The 20318-nt window shown below is 44.4% G+C and overlaps 1 protein-coding gene across 1 annotated transcript in view; it reads right to left on the bottom strand.

Moving 5' to 3' along the window:
* Window positions 1-19900, bottom strand: part of eIF3h (eukaryotic translation initiation factor 3 subunit h) — an 81805-nt gene extending 61905 nt beyond the window's left edge. Inside the window, exon 1 of the mRNA XM_068381752.1 lies at window positions 19775-19900. Within this exon, the coding sequence (XP_068237853.1) occupies window positions 19775-19849 (75 nt within the window). The 5' untranslated portion in view covers window positions 19850-19900. The remainder of the gene's footprint in view (window positions 1-19774) is intronic.
* Between the last annotated feature and the right edge of the window lie 418 nt (window positions 19901-20318).

Here is a 20318-nt window from a genome sequence, read left to right as displayed (position 1 = left end):
GTATCCCCCAAACTCCTCCTGGTGATAAACCAGTCGCCTAGCAGACGTAAAGCTCTCTAGGAGAGCGAGAGAGCACTAGCTTATAAACAACGGCTTCGAAGTAGCTAGGCCTAGTGTAAGCTCTGACGTTTAGGCGAACGAGGAGCAGCAGTTACAAAAAGATCCGGACAAAGATCCTTAAAAATTAGCATGATTTAATTAAAGTCCATAGAGGGCTAAGCAGCTTTAGGCTCCTCTCCGTCTGACAGAGTCCTCAAGGGAATATCAGTAGGAGGGGGAACAGCAACTTCCTCATCTAAAGGAACCTTGTCCGATAAAAGCTGAGTCTCAAGCAAGGGAGAGACCTACCGTGGTGGCAATGCTTTACAAGCAGAGTCTACACACACTGGTGCAAGTAGCGTACCAGGACGCAACGTCATGTAACTGCTTGACAGTCTGTGAACTGTCAACAACAACAGGTGCGTGAGGACGCACAGCGTCCACTCGAGACTGCTTTGACTGTCTAGACTGAGCTGTCAAAACAACTTTAGAATGCGGAGGTTGACGCACAGCGTCAAAAAAAGTCAACTCCGATTGTTAGCGAACGTCCTGAACGTCAACAGGAGCATCAGCAAGTGGCCTAACGTCCAAAAGTGGCTGAAAATCCACACAAGACCGCATCGAGTGTGGTCTAAACAACCTGACTGACGTGACTTAGCTACGCCAACGTCAACAGGATGCACAAAGGAACGTTAGGTTGACTGAAAGCCAGGATATCGATGAGATAAACGGCTAGACTCAACCGACTAATCGGCAGAATAGTCTTCCATAAGGGAGGCAAGCATATTCTGCATGTCTTGCCGTACAACCCATTAAGGATCCACGGAAATGGTTGCGGTAAGAGACGAGGGTAACGTCTGTGACCGCAACACTTTGCCAACAAAAAAGACTCTCGGAGTCTGTGTTACGTTTTTGTTAGGCGGCGAGCAGTTTTCCGATGACTGCAAAGGGTCAGAGCTGTCCTAATGGCTGTAACCAGGACGCTGGACCTGTCCTGAAAGGACTGACTTTCGCTTAAGGGTCTCGAAACCTTGTTACAGGTTTCTTATGCGAAAAGCCTTCGGATGACGAGGAGAAAAACGTCTCTCTCGCCTTATGGTAGGGGAGATCTTGGTAAGATACACCCGATACCATAGAGGGAAACGTCTGTTCGTTGATCAAGGCCTCTCGAACCCATAAGTCGTATGACATTACTTCTCCCCTGGACTTGGGAGCTTGCAAGAGGTCCCGGACTAGGTGAACGACAGGCACGAACAGACGAACCCTCGGACGCAACACTGTAACACTTTGCGCAATATCACTTTATCACTACGATTTTCTGTTTTGCACTTATTACACTGAAATCGAACCTTTTACTGATTTTTACCTGAAGCACGCAATTCTACCCTCATCAAAAGGTAGTAAATGCGAAATCAGGCGTATAATGCAAGCATATTAATACCAGCAAAAAAACAGTAAACATCTTTTAAGATAAAAAAAAAAATCAGTGGTTGGGGAAGAGAATAAACACTAGTTCATTCAAAACTATGTTTTCAATCTCTCACCGTACATTGCCTGGGGACGAGAATAAAACTAAAAAAGTTTTATCCTTTCTCCCCGTACAGAGACTAGGGACGAGAGTAACTCGAGAACAACGTTACCCGCTTGAACGGAACGTTTTCTCTCCTCTCTCTCCCTCCGTCTCTATATCTCTCTCTCTTTCTCTCTTGATTTCGCACCTAAGAAGAGCCCAATTACGTTTTGTCAAAAAAACATGTTATTTGACCAAAGGAAAAAACTGAAAGGTTTTTCAATTAAAAAGTTCCTTTAAAATAGAATTTAAAACATTTAAGCTTTGAAAGAATGAACAAAACGTCAGATTCGATTTACTCTTTCTGCAAAGTGAAACCGTGATACTCTCTCTCTCTATCGTAACGATAGAGCGCAAATTGCGTAGCATAAATAAACTAAACGTTAGTTCATCTTTGAAAACAGTACGAAGACTATTCAAAGAAATTCTTTCATAAAATATTTTATTTAAAAAGTTTTAAATCCTTATCTCTTTAAAGGCTATTTACGATTTAAAGGGCTCAACGTTGATTAACTTCGGTTTCCAAGTTAGGACCGCCTACTCTCAGGAAAGGTCGCATATAAACAAAACATTAAAATTTATTTTTTATGTTTATTATAAATGGAAAGTTAATCGAAGAGGAAAATCTATAATTAATTTATAATGTGATAAGATAATTACTAAAAGCCTAAACACACTTCCGTCTAAGGGAAGGGTCGGCCATTTAAAAGTCAAAGAAAGTCCATACTCTCTTTGTCACCAAAAATTAAATCTATCCAAAAAGAGTTGATTTAAGATGAAGATAAAACACCTGCACTGCGAAAGCTCAAACCAGAATATAGTACTTCACCAAAGATGATGGGAAAAACTCCAGGTTTCAACAGCGAGTAAAGTACGTCTTGTCGACACGTCGACAGAGAGAAAATTGAGTCTTTGTTTACATAGAGTTTGGTATCTGGCCGACAGTTGGCGCTGATGAGCATACCCGCAACCTGTATAGCGATCGCTAGCGAGTTTTTTTGTACAGTCTTTTGTCTGTCGAGCAACAGAGTTGCAGCTATATATTCACCGGCTAAGTTAAATATTCAAAAACCACATTTTAAAAAGGAAACGGGTACAAGGGTACAACCTTACCTAAGGACTATACCAGGTGCAACACCTATCTTTGGGCTGCTATAGCTTACCCTAAGACACAACCCTGTTTAATTAGACCAACTTCACTCATAAAAGTAGGTTTCAGACAAATTTCAGTGTAACCCAGCCTTAAAACGTGAAAAGTAGGTATTTCTCTAATAAGTATTGTATTAAAAATAATTCAAAATATCTATAAACACTTATTTCCTCTAAACATAAACAGAGAAATAGCCACTTGTTTGGGATGATATTAATAAGCATATCTTGCTTAAATGAGTATCAAACTAGAACCGTTTCAAAAATGTCAGAGGGAGAAGCTAGTATATTTGATGTGGAGGCAAGAGATCAGCCAAGAAAGTCATAAGACAGTAAAAACATCTTTGATTAGAGATTGCAAAGGATACCAGTGCTAATACAGAAAATGGGAAATCAAAGTCTGGACAGGATCACCACCTGTCAAGAATTTCATGAACGGTTCTCTGAAGTTTCTCGTGTCATCGGAGAAGATCAAAAGTAACTTATGTCAAATATAGAATGACAAGAGTAAAAAAGGAACCTCAAACAAAATTAATCGTCTAGACTATTAGCAGTTGATTACTTATGTTATGGGATTCAAAACAAAGGGTTTGAAGAATTTCCAAAGTCAACTGATATTGAAAAATGTTATTTTCATTAGTAAAATAAATTTTTGAATATACTTACCCGATAATCATGTAGCTGTCAACTCCGTTGCCCGACAGAATTCTACGGAAGGGATACGCCAGCGATCGCTATACAAGAGGGGGGTGTACTCACCAGCGCCACCTGTGGCCAGGTACTGCAGTACTTCTTGTTGACACCACCTCAATTTTTCCTCGGTCCACTGGTTCTCTATGGGGAGGAAGGGTGGGTCAATTAAATCATGATTATCGGGTAAGTATATTCAAAAATTTATTTTACTAATGAAAATAACATTTTTCAATATTAATCTTACCCGATAATCATGTAGCTGATTCACACCCAGGGAGGTGGGTGAAAACCAGTGTACATGTATATCAAGAAGCTAAGTATCCCGTATTTCATATTATCAGTTATTCAAAATAACAATGAAATTATAAGTACCTGGTAAGGAAGTCGACTTGAACCATTACTCTGCCTTTAATAAGTTCGTCTTCCTTACTGAGCGCAGCGTTCCTCTTAGGAGGCTGAACAACTCTAAGGTGCTGAAGTATCAAGGGCTGCAACCCATACTAAAGGACCTCTACACAACCTCTAACCTAGGCGCTTCTCAAGAACGAATTGACCACCCGCCAAATCAACTAGGATGCGGAAGGCTTCTTAGCCTACCGTAACAACCCAAAAACAACAATAAAAGCATTCAAGAGAAAGGTTAATAAAGGTTATGGGATTAAGGGAATGTAGTGGCTGAGCCCTCACCTACTACAGTACTGCACTCGCTGCTACGAATGGTCCCAGGGTGTAGCAGTTCTCGTAAAGAGACTGGACATCTTTGAGATAAAATGATGCAAACACTGACTTGCTCCTCCAATAGGTTGCATCCATAATACTCTGCAGAGAACGGTTCTGTTTGAAGGCCATCGAAGTAGCTACAGCTCTCACTTCGTGGGTCCTTACCTTCAGCAAAGCAAGGTCTTCATCCTTCATGTGAGAATGAGCTTCTCTAATCAGAAGCCTTATGTAATACGAAACTGCGTTTTTGGACATAGGCATCGAAGGTTTCTTGATGGCACACCATAAGGCTTCTGATTGTCCTCGTATAGGTTTTGACCTTTTAAGATAATACTTTAGAGCTCTGACAGGGCAAAGAACTCTCTCTAGCTCGTTACCCACCATGTTGGAGAGGCTAGGAATTTCGAACGATCTAGGCCAAGGACGTGAAGGAAGTTCATTTTTTGCCAAAAAACCGAGCTGTAAGGAACATGTTGCTGTTTCGGATGTGAATCCTATGTTCCTGCTGAAGGCGTGAACCTCACTAACTCTTTTGGCTGTTGCAAGGCAGACGAGGAAAAGAGTTTTGAGAGTAAGGTCTTTGAAAGAGGCTGACTGGAGAGGTTCAAATCTAGGAGACATCAGGAACCTTAAGACTACGTCTAGATTCCAGCCTGGAGTGGACAAGCGACGTTCTTTAGAGGTCTCGAAAGACTTAAGGATGTCCTGTAGATCCTTGTTGGAAGAAAGATCCAAGCCTCTGTGGCGGAAAACTGATGCCAACATACTTCTGTACCCTTTGATCGTAGGAGCCGAAAGAGATCTAACATTCCTAAGATGTAACAGGAAGTCAGCAACTTGGGTTACAGAGGTATTGGTAGAGGAAACTGCATTGGCTCTGCACCAGCTTCGGAAGACTTCCCACTTGGATTGATAGACTCTACGAGTGGAAATCCTCCTAGCTCTGGCAATCGCTCTGGCTGCCTCCTTCGAAAAGCCTCTAGCTCTAGAGAGTCTTTCGATAGTCTGAAGGCAGTCAGACGAAGAGCGTGGAGGCTTGGGTGTACCTTCTTTACGTGAGGTTGACGTAGAAGGTCCACTCTTAGAGGGAGAGTCCTGGGAACGTCGACCAGCCATTGCAGTACCTCTGTGAACCATTCTCTTGCAGGCCAAAGGGGAGCAACCAACGTCAGTCGTGTCCCTTCGTGGGAGACGAACTTCTGGATAACTCTGTTGATGATCTTGAACGGCGGGAATGCATAAAGATCGAGATGGGACCAATCCAGCAGAAAAGCATCCACGTGAACTGCTGCCGGGTCTGGAATTGGGGAACAGTACAATGGGAGCCTCTTGGTCATGGAGGTGGCGAACAGATCTATCGTTGGCTGACCCCACAAGGTCCAAAGTCTGTTGCACACGTCCTTGTGAAGGGTCCATTCTGAGGGGATGACCTGACCCTTCCTGCTGAGGCGATCTGCCGAGACATTCATATTGCCCTGAATGAATCTCGTTACCAGCTTGAGGTTTAGACTTCTTGACCAAATGAGGAGGTCCCTTGCGATCTCGTATAGCTTCTTCGAATGAGTCCCTCCCTGCTTGGAGATGTATGCCAAGGCTGTGGTGTTGTCGGAGTTCACCTCCACCACCTTGTTTAGCAGGAGGGACTTGAAGTTCATTAAGGCCAGATGTACTGCCAACAACTCCTTGCAATTGATGTGAAGCGTTTCCTGTTCCTTGTTCCATGTCCCCGAGCATTCCTGTCCGTCCAAGGTCACGCCCCAGCCCGAGTCTGATGCGTCCGAATAGAGATGAAGATTGGGGGTCTGAACAGCTAACGAGAGACCCTCCTTGAGAAGGATGTTGCTCTTCCACCACATGAGAGTAGTCTTCATCTCTTTGGTAACAGGAATAGAGACCGCTTCGAGCGTCAAATCCTTGTCCCAGTGAGCTGCTAGATGGAATTGAAGGGGGCGGAGGTGGAGTCTCCCTAACTCGGTGAACAGGGCTAACGATGACAGGGTCCCTGTTAGACTCATCCACTGTCTCACCGAGCATCTGTTCCTCTTCAGCATGCTCAGAATGCACTCTAGGGCTTGGTTGATTCTTGGGGCCGACGGAAAAGCCCGAAAAGCTTGACTCCGAATCTCCATTCCCAGGTAAACGATGGTTTGGGAAGGAATAAGCTGGGACTTTTCTAAGTTGACCAAAAGACCCAGTTCCTTGGTCAAGTCCAAAGTCCAATTGAGACTCTCCAGACAGCGACGACTTGTGGGGGCTCTTAACAGCCAGTCGTCTAAATAAAGGGAGGCTCTGATGTCCGCCAAGTGGAGGAATTTCGCAAGATTCCTCATCAGTCGCGTGAACACCATAGGTGCCGTGCTTAGGACAAAACACAGGGCTTGGAATTGGTATACAACCTTTCCAAAAACGAATCTCAGAAAAGGTTGGGAGTCTGGATGAATGGGGACGTGAAAGTAAGCGTCTTTCAGATCCAGCGAGACCATCCAGTCCTCCTGCCTGACCGCTGCTAGGACCGACTTCGTCGTCTCCATAGTGAACGTCTGCTTGGTGACATAAGCATTGAGCGCACTGACGTCCAGCACCGGTCTCCAACCTCCTGTCTTCTTGGCCACCAGAAAGAGACGGTTGTAGAAGCCCGGGGATTGATGATCCCGGACTATCACCACTGCCTCCTTCTGTAACAGAAGCGACACCTCTTGATGTAACGCTAGCCTCTTGTCCTTTTCCTTGTAGTTGGGAGAGAGGTTGATGGGAGAAGTGGTCAGAGGGGGATTGCGGCAGAATGGTATCTTGTAACCCTCCCTTAGCCACTTGACAGACTGGGCGTCTGCACCTCTTCTTTCCCAAGCTTGCCAGAAGATCTTGAGTCTGGCTCCTACAGCTGTCTGGAGAGGAGGAGAGTCAGTGTTTGCCTTTCGAAGACTTGATACCTTTCTTGGACCTGCCCCTGTGACCGTCTGGACGGGTACCTCCTCGGCTGGGGGCTCTGCCACGAAAGGGCGGAATAAATCTAGTAGCAGGAGTATCAGCCACTGGGGTGCGGTAAGTTCTAGGAACTGAAGGAGCAATCTTAGCCTTCCGTGCTGAAGAGGCCACAAGATCATGCGTGTCCTTCTGAATGAGAGCCGCAGACAATTCCTTGATAAGATCCTCAGGAAACAGGAACTTAGAAAGAGGAGCAAAAAGTAACTGCGACCTTTGGCAAGAGGTGATACCAGTGGAAAGGAAGGAGCAAAGCTGTTCCCTTTTCTTGAGGACTCCCGATACAAACATAGAGGCAAGTTCGCCGGAACCATCGCGAATTGCTTTGTCCATACAGGACATGATCAACATGGCCGAGTCTTTGTCAGATGGGGCAGTCTTCTTGCTCAAGGCCCCCAGGCACCAATCGAGAAAATCAAAAATTTCAAAGGCGCGAAAGACTCCCTTCAAGAAGTGGTCCAGGTCAGAAAAGGTCCAGCAGACCTTAGAGCGTCTCATAGCTGACCTTCGTGGAGAGTCAACCAAACTTGAGAAGTCAGCCTGGGCAGAGGCAGGGACCCCCAAGCCTGGTTCCTCTCCTGTGGCATACCAGACGCCCGCCTTAGACGTCAGCTTAGGAGGTGGAAACATAAAAGACGTCTTTCCCAGTTGCTGCTTGGACTGCAACCAATCCCCTAACATTCTCAAAGCTCTCTTTGAAGATCTAGCGAAGACGAGCTTAGTGTAGGCAGACTTAACAGGTTGCATGCCTAGAGAGAACTCGGATGGAGGAGAGCGAGGGGTAGCAGACACAAAGTGATCCGGGTAAAGTTCTCTGAACAGAGCCAGAACCTTGCGAAAGTCGATGGAGGGTGGCAATGACTTGGGTTCCTCCACGTCAGATGAAGGATCATCCAGGTGAGCAGCTTCATCCTCAGAAACCTCATCACCTGAGGGTTGAGAAGCGAGAGGTAAAGTTAAAGCGGTCTGCTGAATGGCAGAATCCTGAAGAGCGGGTGCATGCGCACTTGCGGATTCATCCTCAAGTCTCTGTTGAAGAGGATGAGGGCTGGCAATGACAAAGTCCTGAGGCTGGGATGAAGGAGGTTCTGCGGAGGTCTGAGGAGCAAGCGTGGTGAGAGGCGACTGTAGTAAAGCATGAGGCTCGTGCTGCAAAGACTGCGGTTCAAGATGAATGGGAAGAGGCTCAAGCTGAGGAGAAAGTGGCAGATGCATGCGTTGAGGTGGCTGACTCATAGCATGAGGTTCCTGCCTCAAGAGTTGCGCTTGCTTCAAGGGTTGAGGTGGCTGCGCAGAGAGAGGCTCTTGTCTCACGAGTTGAGGTTCTTGAGGTGCTTGCCTCGAGAGTTGAGGTTCTCGCCTCGAGGAAAGTGGAGGTGGCTGCTGCGAGAGTTGAGGTGGCTGCCTCAAGGATGGTAGAGGTAGTCGTACCTCAAGAGGTTGCTGCCTCGAGGATGGAGGTAATGCAAGATACTCCTGCCTCAAGGGTAGAGGAGGTTGTAAAGCATAAGGTTCCTGTCCCCATTGTTGAGGAGGTTGCTGCGTGGTAAGAGGCTCCTGCCTCAAAGAAAGTGGAGGTTGCTGCACAGCGCTGGTATCTGGCAACTCCCAACGCGGCAGCTCACGCATGGAGGTAGCTTGAGGAACCTCAACCTCATACGTCTGACAGATTGTACTGCGCTGAGGAGGAGGAGCGCTCGCAGGAGGAGGTGTATTAACCTTCTCTGCCTGACACTCACGCATTAAGACCGCAAGCTGCGACTGCATAGTCTGCAGCAAAGCCATCTTAGAATCAACAGAAGTTGAGGTCTGTTTAGGCATAGCTTTAACAGAAGTTGAGGTCTGTTGAGGCAGCACCTTGCCTCTCTTAGGAGGCGTGCAGTCACCTGATGACTGCGGCGAGTCCGAGCTAGCCCAATGGCTACACCCTGGCTGTTGGACTCGCGCGGTCTGGACTTTACGCTTAAGAGGTCTTGAGGCCTGAGTCCAGCGTTTCCTCCCCGAAAAATCTTCTGCAGACGAGGATCTAAAGGGCTCAATCGTCTGAGAGTGGAAGTGACGATCTCTATAAGATACGCCCGCAACCACTGAGGATACTACTGTGCGCCGATCAAGGCCTGCCGAACCCTTTTGCCCTTCGACATTGCTTCTCCCCTGGGCTTGGGAGCTTGCAAGAGGTCCCGGACTGGGAGGACGACTGGCACGCACAGAAGTATCCTCACGCGCAACACTGACACTAGCACTAGGCACAGCACTGGCACTACCACTTCCCACTGCACTTTTCACTTTAAGTTCCTTGACGTCTGCCAAAAGGAACTTGTGGTCACTCACTACCGACTCCACTTTATCACCTAAAGCCTGAATAGCACGTAAAACATCTGACATATCAGGCTGAGCACTAATAGTAGGTTCGGGGGTAGCCACTACAGGGTGAGGAAAAGGTTGAGGATCATGGGGGGAGGAATAAAGTAAAGAGCGAGCCGAACTCCTCCTAACTCTCTCTCTCTCTAACTTAGTGGTATACTTAAGGAATCGAATAAAATCAAGTTCCGAAAGTCCGGCACATTCCTCACATCGATCTTCCAACTGACAGGATTTTCCCCTACAGTCGGAACAAACGGTGTGAGGATCAACCGAGGCCTTCGGAAGCCGCCTAATACAAGTCCTACATCGTCTTTGGGGAGGAGCTTGAGAATGGTCGGACATCTTGAATCAGAGAACAGTCAAGGGGGATTCCAATTTAAAGCTAAAGATCGTTAAACCATAAATCAAAATTAATCCAAAAGCTATCTAAGCTAAGGGAAAAGCTTCCTGTATAGCGAAAGCTGAAATCTCAGAGCAATACTTCACCAAAACCGTGAACAAAGACTCCAAAATTATAAGCGTATCCATGTAGGTCTTGCCGGAAGCACGACAGAGGAAAAATTGAGGTGGTGTCAACAAGAAGTACTGCAGTACCTGGCCACAGGTGGCGCTGGTGAGTACACCCCCCTCTTGTATAGCGATCGCTGGCGTATCCCTTCCGTAGAATTCTGTCGGGCAACGGAGTTGACAGCTACATGATTATCGGGTAAGATTAATATTGAAAACCGACTTTTTCTAAAGAAAACATCTATTTTAAAGTACAAAACCTTTTTCCGTCCGCAGCGATAATAAAATCGAAAGGTTTATCGGTGTCTGAAATACGATATTATGAAGCTGGTTTGGAAACAAGCACAGGGTTGAGACTTAGTCTCATTGTAATCCAAGGGTACAGCAGTCTAAGGCGATAACCCCCTCCCCGGTAGCTAAGTTGGTAAGGATAAGCCTCCTAGGTTAAGTTGGGCATGGAACCTTAGTTTAGGTGGTGATCTTGTGTTTGCTTCCATTGTAAATTAGGATAATAAAACTTCTAAAATTTTAAAAATATGAGATTCCCACAGTAATTTGCACCAGAACATCACTAACACTTATTTTTCTTATTTAGGTATAATGAGCTATATTAAATATTTACGAGTTTTCTTTGGAAATTAAACTAATTTTCACTGCAAATAAAATGTTATTTTCATTAGTAAAATAAATTTTTGAATATACTTACCCGATGATCATGTAGCTGTCAACTCTGTTGCCCGACAAAAATCTACGGTCGGGCTACGCCAGCGATCGCTATACAGGTGGGGGTGTACACAACAGCGCCATCTGTGAGCAGGTACTCAAGTACTTCTTGTCAACAAGAACTCAATTTTCTCCTCGGTCCACTGGTTCTCTATGGGGAGGAAGGGCGGGTCCTTAAATTCATGATCATCGGGTAAGTATATTCAAAAATTTATTTTACTAATGAAAATAACATTTTTCAATATTAATCTTACCCGATGATCATGTAGCTGATTCACACCCAGGGTGGTGGGTGGAGACCAGCATACATGTTAACAAAGAAGCTAAGTATCCCGTATCTTATTTTAGCCGTTATTCAAAATAACAAACATAAAATAAATAAGTACCTGGTAAGGAAGTCGACTTGAACCATTACTCTGCCTTTTTAAGTACGTCTTCCTTACTGAGCCTAGCGATCCTCTTAGGATGCTGAGCGACTCCTAGGTGCTGAAGTATTAAGGGCTGCAACCCATACTAAAGGACCTCATCACAACCTCTAATCTAGGCGCTTCTCAAGAAAGAATTTGACCACCCGCCAAATCAACCAGGATGCGGAAGGCTTCTTAGCCTTCCGGACAACCCAAAAATATTTCAAGAGAAAGATTAAAAAGGTTCTGGAATTAGGGAATTGTAGTGGTGGAGCCCCCACCACTACTGCACTCGTTGCTACGAATAGTCCCAGAGTGTAGCAGTTCTCGTAAAGAGACTGGACATTCTTAAGATAAAAGACGCGAACACTGATTAGATTTCCAAAAGGTTGCGTCGAAAATATTTTGCAGAGATCTATTTTATTAAAAGGTCACGGAAGTTGTGATAGCTCTAACTTCGTGTGTCCTTACCTTCAGCCAAGCTTGGTCTTCCTCATTCAGAAGGGAATGAGCTTCTCGTATTAACAGTCTGAAAATAATAGGATAAAGAATTCTCTGACATAGGCAAAGATGAATTCTTAACTGAACACCATAAAGCTTCAGACGGGCCTCATAAAGGTTTTTAAAAAAGAACTTAAGAGCTCTACAGGACATAATACTCTTTCTAGTTCCTTTCCAACCATATCGATAAGTTTGGAATAACGAACGATATTGGTCAAGGCCGAGAAGGCAGCTCGTGTTTGGCTAGAAAACCAAGATGTAGAACATGTAGCCGTTTCGGATGAAAATCCGATGTTCTTGCTGAAGGCATGAATCTCACTGACTCTTTTAGCTGGTAAAGCATATCAGGAAAAGAGTCTTAAAGGTGAGATCTTTCAGGGAGGCTGATTGAAGTGGTTCGAACCTGTCTAACATAAGGAATCTTAGAACCACGTCTAAATTCCAACCAGGTGTAACCAAACGACGCTCCTTCGTGGTCTCAAAAGACTTAAGGAGGTCCTGTAGATCTTTATTGTTAAAAAGATCTAAGCCTCTGTGACGGAAGACTGATGCCAACAAGCTTCTGTAACCCTTGAAAGTGGGAGCTGAAAGAGATCGCTCTTTTCTCAGATATAAGAGGAAGTCAGCTATTTGAGTTACAGAGGTACTGGTCGAGGATACGGATACTGACTTGCACCAGTTTAGGAAGATTCCCCACTTCGATTGGTTGACTCTAAGGGTGGATGTTCTCCTTGCTCTAACAATCGCTCTGGTTGCCTCCTTCGAAAAACCTCTAGTTCTCGAGAGTCTTTCGATACTCTGAAGGCAGTGAGACGAAGAGCGTGGAGGCCTTGGAGTACCTTCTTACGCGTGGCAGACGTAGCAGGTCCACCCTTAGGGGAAGAGTTCTGGGAACGTCTACTAGCCATCGAAGTACCTCGGTAAGTTATTCTCTCGCGGGCCAGAGGGAAGCAACTAGTGTTCAACTTTGTCCCAACGTGAGAGGCGAACTTCTGCAGTACCTTGTTGACAAACTAGAACGGAGGGAATGCATATAGATCTAGATGAGACTAATCTAGTAGAAAGGCATCTAAAAGAACCACTGCTGGGTCTGTTGAGAGCCTCTTGGACATCGAGGTTGCGAAGAGATCCATGGTTGGATGGCCCCAAGTGACCCAAAGTCTCTTGCATACATCTCTGTGGAGGGTCCAATATGTTGGAATTATTGTCCCTTCCTACTGAGACAAACTGCTAAGACATTCAAGTTGCCTTGGAAGAAATTTGTTACTAGTGAAAAGTCAAGACCTGTTGAACAGGAGAGGAGGTCACTAGCGAACTCGCACCATGTCAGAGAGTAGGTCCCTCCTTGCTAGGAGATGAACATCAAAGCAGGGAGTTGTCCGTGTTGACCTCCATTACTTTGTCTTGAAGGAGAGACCTGAAGCTTTTCCAGGTCAGACTTACTGCCAGAAGCTTCTTGCAGTTAAAATGCATTGTCCTTTGACGCGAGTTCCATAATCCCGAGCATTCCCTACCGCCTAAGGTCGCACCCCAGCCTACGTCCGATGCGTCTGAGAAGAGAACGTGGTTGGGAGTCTGAACAGTCAGGGGAAGACCCTATAAAAGATTGATAAAGTCCTTTCCTCAGGTTAGACCAGACTTATCTTCCGGAAACCGGGATCGAGACCGCTTGTAGCGTCTTGTCCTTTTCCAGTGAAGAGCTAGATGAAACCGAAGAGGACGGAGGTGTAGTCTTCCAAGTGACACCAAATGCACCACTGATGACAGTGTCCTAACCAGACTCATCCACAGCCTGACAGGGCCGTATTCCTTCTTCAGCATCTTCTGGATGGATAGCAGGGCTGGGGAATGATCTTCTCGTTCAGCCATGTCCTCATCAGAGGGTTCCTCATCCGAAACTGATGAGGAAACGGCAACGGAGTGGGCAACGTCTGACTCGCTGAATCCGGTCGCACTGGTGGATGCGTGACGGAGCCGGACACAAGATCATGGTACTGCTGCACAGTCTGTGAACTGTCAACCATGGGGAAGCGAGGAAGTACAGCGACAACCCGAAACTGTCTAGACTGTCTGGGTAGTACAGACAACTCCTTATCGGGTTGCTGAGGTTGCCGCACTGCGTCACAAAAAGTCACCTCTGCTGGTTGTTGAACGTCTTCCCAGTGACACACTGACTCCGTAAAAAATCCTCTATCGAGGACACAAGCTTGGACTGCATGTCTTGCAACAAAGCCCAAGGTCTATGGGAGCAGGTGTGGCAACAGACGGGGTTAGCGACTGAAGCGGAACCATTACCCTCCCTGGAAGCATGTTATGCTTAAATAAAAGTCTATAGGAGGCTAAGCAGCTTAAGGCTCCTCTCCAAATGACAGAGTCCTCAAGGGAATATCAGAAGGAGGGAGAACAGCACTTTCTCATCTACAGGAACCATATCCGAGAAAAGCTAGGTTCTCTCAGTGAGGGTTTCACTGGTGCAAAAGCAGCAGACCAGAAGGCAACGTATGAGACTGCTTGACAGTCTGTGAACTGTCAAAAACTGAACTGTCAACCACAACAGGAGCGTGAGGACATACAGCACTGGTGTATAAGTAGCAGACCAGAAGGCAACGTCATGTAACTGTATGACAGTTTGTGAGTTGGCAACAACCAAAGTTGTGTGGGGAAGCCTCAACTCCTGACTGACTAGTTTGCTGCTGGCGAGTGGCGGTAACCACAGTGTGTTGCGGAGGCTGACACACCGTGTCAAAACACGGCAGCTTGTGGTAGCTCACGCACGGCAACGGAGTGCTCTGTGTGTGGGAGTCATCATACATCTGGCAGGGTTGACTTGTGCATGGGTGGAGGAGCTCTCACAACAAGAGTGTGAGAGCAGGAAGCCATGCCGGGCGCACAACCGTGGGAGGTGTAGGCCCACGGGTGCATCGTCAACCTTCTCCGCAGTCGGAGTGTGGGAGCTGGCAACAACAAAAGCAGAGTGCTGGAGCGTGGGAGGGGCTGCGGTGGGTTGAGGAGCATGCGGTATGGTATGCGGAGCATGCTGTAAGGTATGCAGAGCATGCTGCATGGGCTGCGGAGAATGCCGCATAGTGCTGGAACCCGGCAGCTCTACAGAACCTTCCCACTGCTGATGCGGTAGCTCACGCATGTTAGCAGATGGTGCAGCAAGAACATGCGTCTGGCAGGGTGGACTGCGCATCGGTGGTGGAGCTCTCACAGGTGGAGGGTGGGAGCAGGCAGCCGCAGTATCTGCTGAGCGCACAACCTCGGCGGGTTGTAGGTTAACAGGTGCATTGTCAACCTTCCACCATGATACTCCTGCATGAAGGAGCAAGCTGAGACTGTATAGTCTGCAGCATGGACCACTAGGGTCTATGAAAGACAACAACAAACGGAGCTACTGTCCGTTGTGACAGGGTCTAAAACCGCTGGTGCGGCAACAGACGGAGTTACTGCCTGTTGCGGTACCACCTTGCCTCTCTTGGGAGGTGTGCAGTTGTCGTACTGCAGCAAGTCCGAACTGACCCAGTGGCTACACCTAGGCCGTTGGACTTGCGCGGAAGGGACCGACTTGCACTTAAAAGCTGCAAGATTTGGTCCATGGTTTCTGCGAGAAACCTCTTCCGCAGACGAGGAATAAATGGGCTCTCTCGTCTTTGTGTGGGTGGGGTGATCACGTCGGCAACGTGTGTAGATACACCCGAAACCACGGAGGGAAACGTCTGTTCGTTGATCAAGGCCTGTGGAACCCATAAGTCCTTCGACATTACTTCTCCCCTGGGCTTGGGAGCTTGTAAGAGGTATCGGACTAGGTGAACAACTGGCACGAACAGACAAACCCTCGAACGCAACACTGTAACACTTTGCGCATATCACTTTATCACTTTTGATTTTCTGTTTGCACTTATTTCACTGAACTCGAAACTTTAAGTGGTTTGTACCTGAAACACGCAATCCTATCCTTCATTAAAAGGTAGTAATTGCGAAAACAGTATTACAATGTAACAGAAAAACATAATGAAAGATAAAGAATTCAGTGGCTGGAAAAGAGACTAAACACTAGATCAAATAAACTACGTTTAAAATCTCTCACCGCATAAAGCCTGGGAACAAGAATAAAACTCTAGAAACGTTTTACCTTCTTCCCCTATAGCGACTAGGGAGAAGAGCAAAAAACGAGAACAACGTTACCCGCTTGAACGAAACGTTTATCCTCCTCTCTCTCCCTCCGTCTCTATCTCTCTCTCTCTTGACTTAGAACCTGAGAGATGAGCCCAATTATATATATCGTTAAAACATATTATTTGTTAAAGGAAAAAAACTGAAAGGTTTCCCAAATAAAAAGTTCCTTTATTAGAATTAAAACCATTTAAGCTAAGAAAGAATGAACGAAACGCTAGAATCGGTTTACTCTTACTGCAACGTGAAACCGTGAAATACTCTCTCTCTATCGTAACGATAGAGCGCAAGTTGAACGTTCTGAACGTCAACAACTGCGGAGACTAAACAAAACGTTAGTTCAACTTTGAAAACAGTACGAGACTATCAAAGAAATTCTTTCAAAAACATTAAAATTAAAATAGCATAAATTCTTAACAGGAAAAACGATATGACGGGCTCAATGTTAATTAACTTCGGTTCCAAGTAAGGACCGCCTACTATTAGGAAAGGTCGCATATAAACAAACAAAAATTAATTTTTATAAGTTTATAATAAATGGAAGTTAATCGAAGAGGCCTATAAATGGCGGAGAGATATAAAATAAATCTATAACTTTGTTAAGCAAAATTACCAAAAACCTAAACACACTTCCGTCTAAGGGAAGGGTGGGACTAAAAAGTGAAAGAGAGTCTATATTCTCTTCGACACCAACACTTCCGTCTAAGGGAAGGGTCGGCCATTAAAAGTGAAAGAGAGTCCATACTCTCTTCGTCACCAATAATTAAATCAAATTAGTTCCAAAAGCTTGCTAAGCTAATGATAAAGCTTCCTGAATAGCGAAGGCTAAACTCTAGAGCAAATACATCACCAAATCGTGAACAATAACTCCAGAATCAACAGCGTATCCAAGTAGGTCTAGCCGGTGGCACGACAGAGGAAAAATTGAGTTCTTGTTGACAAGAAGTACTTGAGTACCTGCTCACAGATGGCGCTGTTGTGTACACCCCCACCTGTATAGCGATCGCTGGCGTATCCCGACCGTAGATTTCTGTCGGGCAACAGAGTTGACAGCTACACGATCATCGGGTAAGATTAATATTGAAAAAATTTAATTATCTAAGGAATATTAATCAATTAGGTAAGTGTGTGCAGCTCAGCATGTACCACTTAAAAAACAAAACGATGTAATTATAGGTGTTTTGAACATTTATGATGGTTTAAAACAGCGGCAAATGACCGTTTTTGGGCTATTGGACTCCAAACTCCAACCCCCCAAAAAAACACCTATTATTAGGAGAACACGAGAAAAAGGACATGTTTACCCACACCCCTCCCACCCACCCCGCCAGGAAATGGCATACTCATAGTTGTTCGCCGCTATAGGAATCTATTCTCCAACCATCCCACAAAACACTAAGTTCACATACTAGGACAGAGTAGCAATTGTCAGAAAGTAGAGTAAAAATCGTCACCAGTCGAATTTTTAACGGGAAGTTTAACAGAATGAAATAGTGAATTCACCAGTTTTGTAAATAATTGTCCCAACAAACTACATACTAGGACAGGGTCACGATCATCAGAAAATAGATTAAAAATCGTCACCAGTCGAATTTTTCACAGGAAGTTTAACAGAAAGAAATAATGAATTCACTAGTTTTGTAAATGCTTGTCCCAACAAACTACATACTAGGACAGGGTCACGATCATCAGAAAATAGATTAAAAATCGTCACCAGTCGAATTTTTCACAGGAAGTTTAACAGAAAGAAATAATGAATTCACTAGTTTTGTAAATGCTTGTCCCAACAAACTACATACTAGGACCACTGAGCGCATGAATGTCGTTAACGTGCGAGAAAAATGGACATCTTACCCAAACTTCACCCCTAACCTGACCTACATACCGTGTCCTTACCTTCCTAATGACCTAACAGGGGGCCTATGCCTCCTGCGATCTCCAACCACTGTCGCTATCATACAAACACCACAAACCCACCTAACCTACTAGTTCCCAGGTCACAACCCCTAGCCAAGGGAAAGCCCCCGAACCCCATTCCTAGGTCTCTCTCCTACACACAAAAAAGTGATGGGCAGCACTCTATCTTAACCATATTGTAATAACAAAAAGGGGTAAATTTTTATAAGATGGGCAGCACTCTAAATTATATTTTAACCACATTGTAATAATAAAAAAGTTACTCAGGAATACCTTGATATTCGTAGTCGCTAAAGTCCCGTAGGTCTAAAAAACCTTAACGTCCTCAATGCATCAGGCTGATCTATATGAGTAATAAACTCAACCACACCGCACAAAGAAAAACTACTGTACAGGGAACATGTCTGTCCTTTACGGCGGTTAGCATTGGATAGGCCGACCTCGTTCAGGTCAATCTCAGGTCGAGGGGGGAGGATAAAATTTTTTTAAATAACACAGCCAACAAAAGTAGGCCTACAAGCGCACGGAAACGAAAGATTAGTTCGGGTGGATTTTTTGACACGGGCTTAATCTACCACAACATCTTGACTAGATGTTGGCTAAACTAACCTTTGGTTGTCTATATAAAAAATTAGTGTTCGGCATAACTTCAGGACGTGTCCCAACAAACTACAATCTTAACAAGGGGTTAAGAATGTAGAATGTTGGGATTAGCGACAACATAAGTCCGAACATCGATAAATATTCAAGCTTGCGCCACCAGCTGAAGGGTGAACAGAGCGCCGCCCAACGGATGTTATTATAGTCTGGCAGGAAGCAATGCTTGGAGGAAATTTTACGATACAGTAACATGGCCGTGGCTTCACAGAACGACCCATTATAACGACCTTTCCCCTACCAAACAATTCATGATAATTATAACAGCAGTATCAAATGCCACTGTGAAGGATGTGTCTCAACCAACTACAAACTTAACAGAGGGGTAAGAATGTATACTGATGGGACAGCATTAAATTGTAAAAATGAACGATTCTTAGCCTGGGACTACACGGGCTTTATCTATCGAGAAAGTTTGGAAACTAAGCAGGAGCTACCCGTGTCATGATGCGAATCAAAACCAGACTTAGAAAATTTCATAGAGGTGGACGAAACAACCTTTTTTATTTTGACCAACCGCCTCAGATTTAATCATGAAACCCAATGAACTAGTAATAATTGATATAAGAGCATTAAAATCATGTGGGGAACATAGTACTGTATTGTAAAATAAAACCAATGTTTTTCTTTTTCCGCAAGTGAAGCAAGCACACGGTAGAGCAAAAACAATTAGCTTTCTAAATAATCACCGGAGTGTATGCATATATCATTATGGATAACTTAGAATACGGCAGTGTAAGGGGGGTCACAGAGGGGCGTTAGTCGGTACAGTGCGTTAGTCCCCCCGTTAGATAAGTAGGTAAGGACACGGGTTGTAGGTTACGTTAGGGGGAAAGTTTAGGTTAGTTGATGTCCATTTTTAATGAACGAGTGAGGAACTGGCCGCTGATATACAAAGGCTTCTAAACATCCTCGTTCTTAGGCGGTGTAACGGGTTTTTGTTTTACTTGCCATTGAAATGAAGGTTAAACTCAGTGAAAACACAATATTTACTACAGGAATAACAATTTTTCCTATTCAAAGTGTTGTTCCGTCCGTAACAATAATTTTACCCAATATTTCCCAATACGAGAAAATCAATAGGTCATGTAACAGGAGTTTACACCTGTCACAACCATGGAGCCTTTGAATATCCAATGCCACAATAGTAAGCAATTACCCATTTCTTACACAGAATTAATCTTAAATTAAAGTATTACATAAAAAAGAAATACATTAAGTCAAGCCACATCTGTAAACACCGTGCGGCGATACAAAGAAAATATGGCCAGGAGGAGGCGGCATATAATCCTAAGGAAATGTTTCTTCCGTATCCTAGTATATATGTAATTTGCTTTAATATAGGTAAAGATACTTATGTATAACATACCAGGCCCTCGAGCTGCACAACATTAATGTTGCAACGTCCATTTTCTGGCTCGCGCTTTCCTCTTCCCGACGACATGTTTACTTATTCCACTAGAAAGAATGAGGGGTTACGTAGTTAAAATCATCTTTGGAATTAATTATTTTTTATTTCGTACTTTAGGTCAATAAATATTATTAAAAATTTCTAATATATATCTTATTATTATAAAATTACCAAATGATATCAATTAATAAACAATTAATTTACAAAGTTATATTATAGGCTTGTAGAACAAAACAATAGACATGCATTAACACAAGATGGTGTATACGACATTTAATTTACTTCTTTTGAAAGACAGCACTATTATTTGGCCTTATTTTCTTTTAGCGAAGGCCAAGTAAGATTCCTATGTAGACAAAAATTATAACGAAGAAAGAAATATTATTTATGAATAAATGGTAGATAGATGGTTCTTTATAAGAATTTTGAATTTCCACACAATTTCTTATAATTTAACACAAGTAAAAATTAGTAAAACATCAATGGGGTGTTAATCTAACTA

This window comes from Palaemon carinicauda, chromosome 10, assembly GCF_036898095.1.
Source record: "Palaemon carinicauda isolate YSFRI2023 chromosome 10, ASM3689809v2, whole genome shotgun sequence".
Taxonomy (NCBI): Eukaryota; Metazoa; Arthropoda; class Malacostraca; order Decapoda; family Palaemonidae; genus Palaemon; species Palaemon carinicauda.
This window is presented reverse-complemented; position numbering and strand designations above follow the sequence as displayed.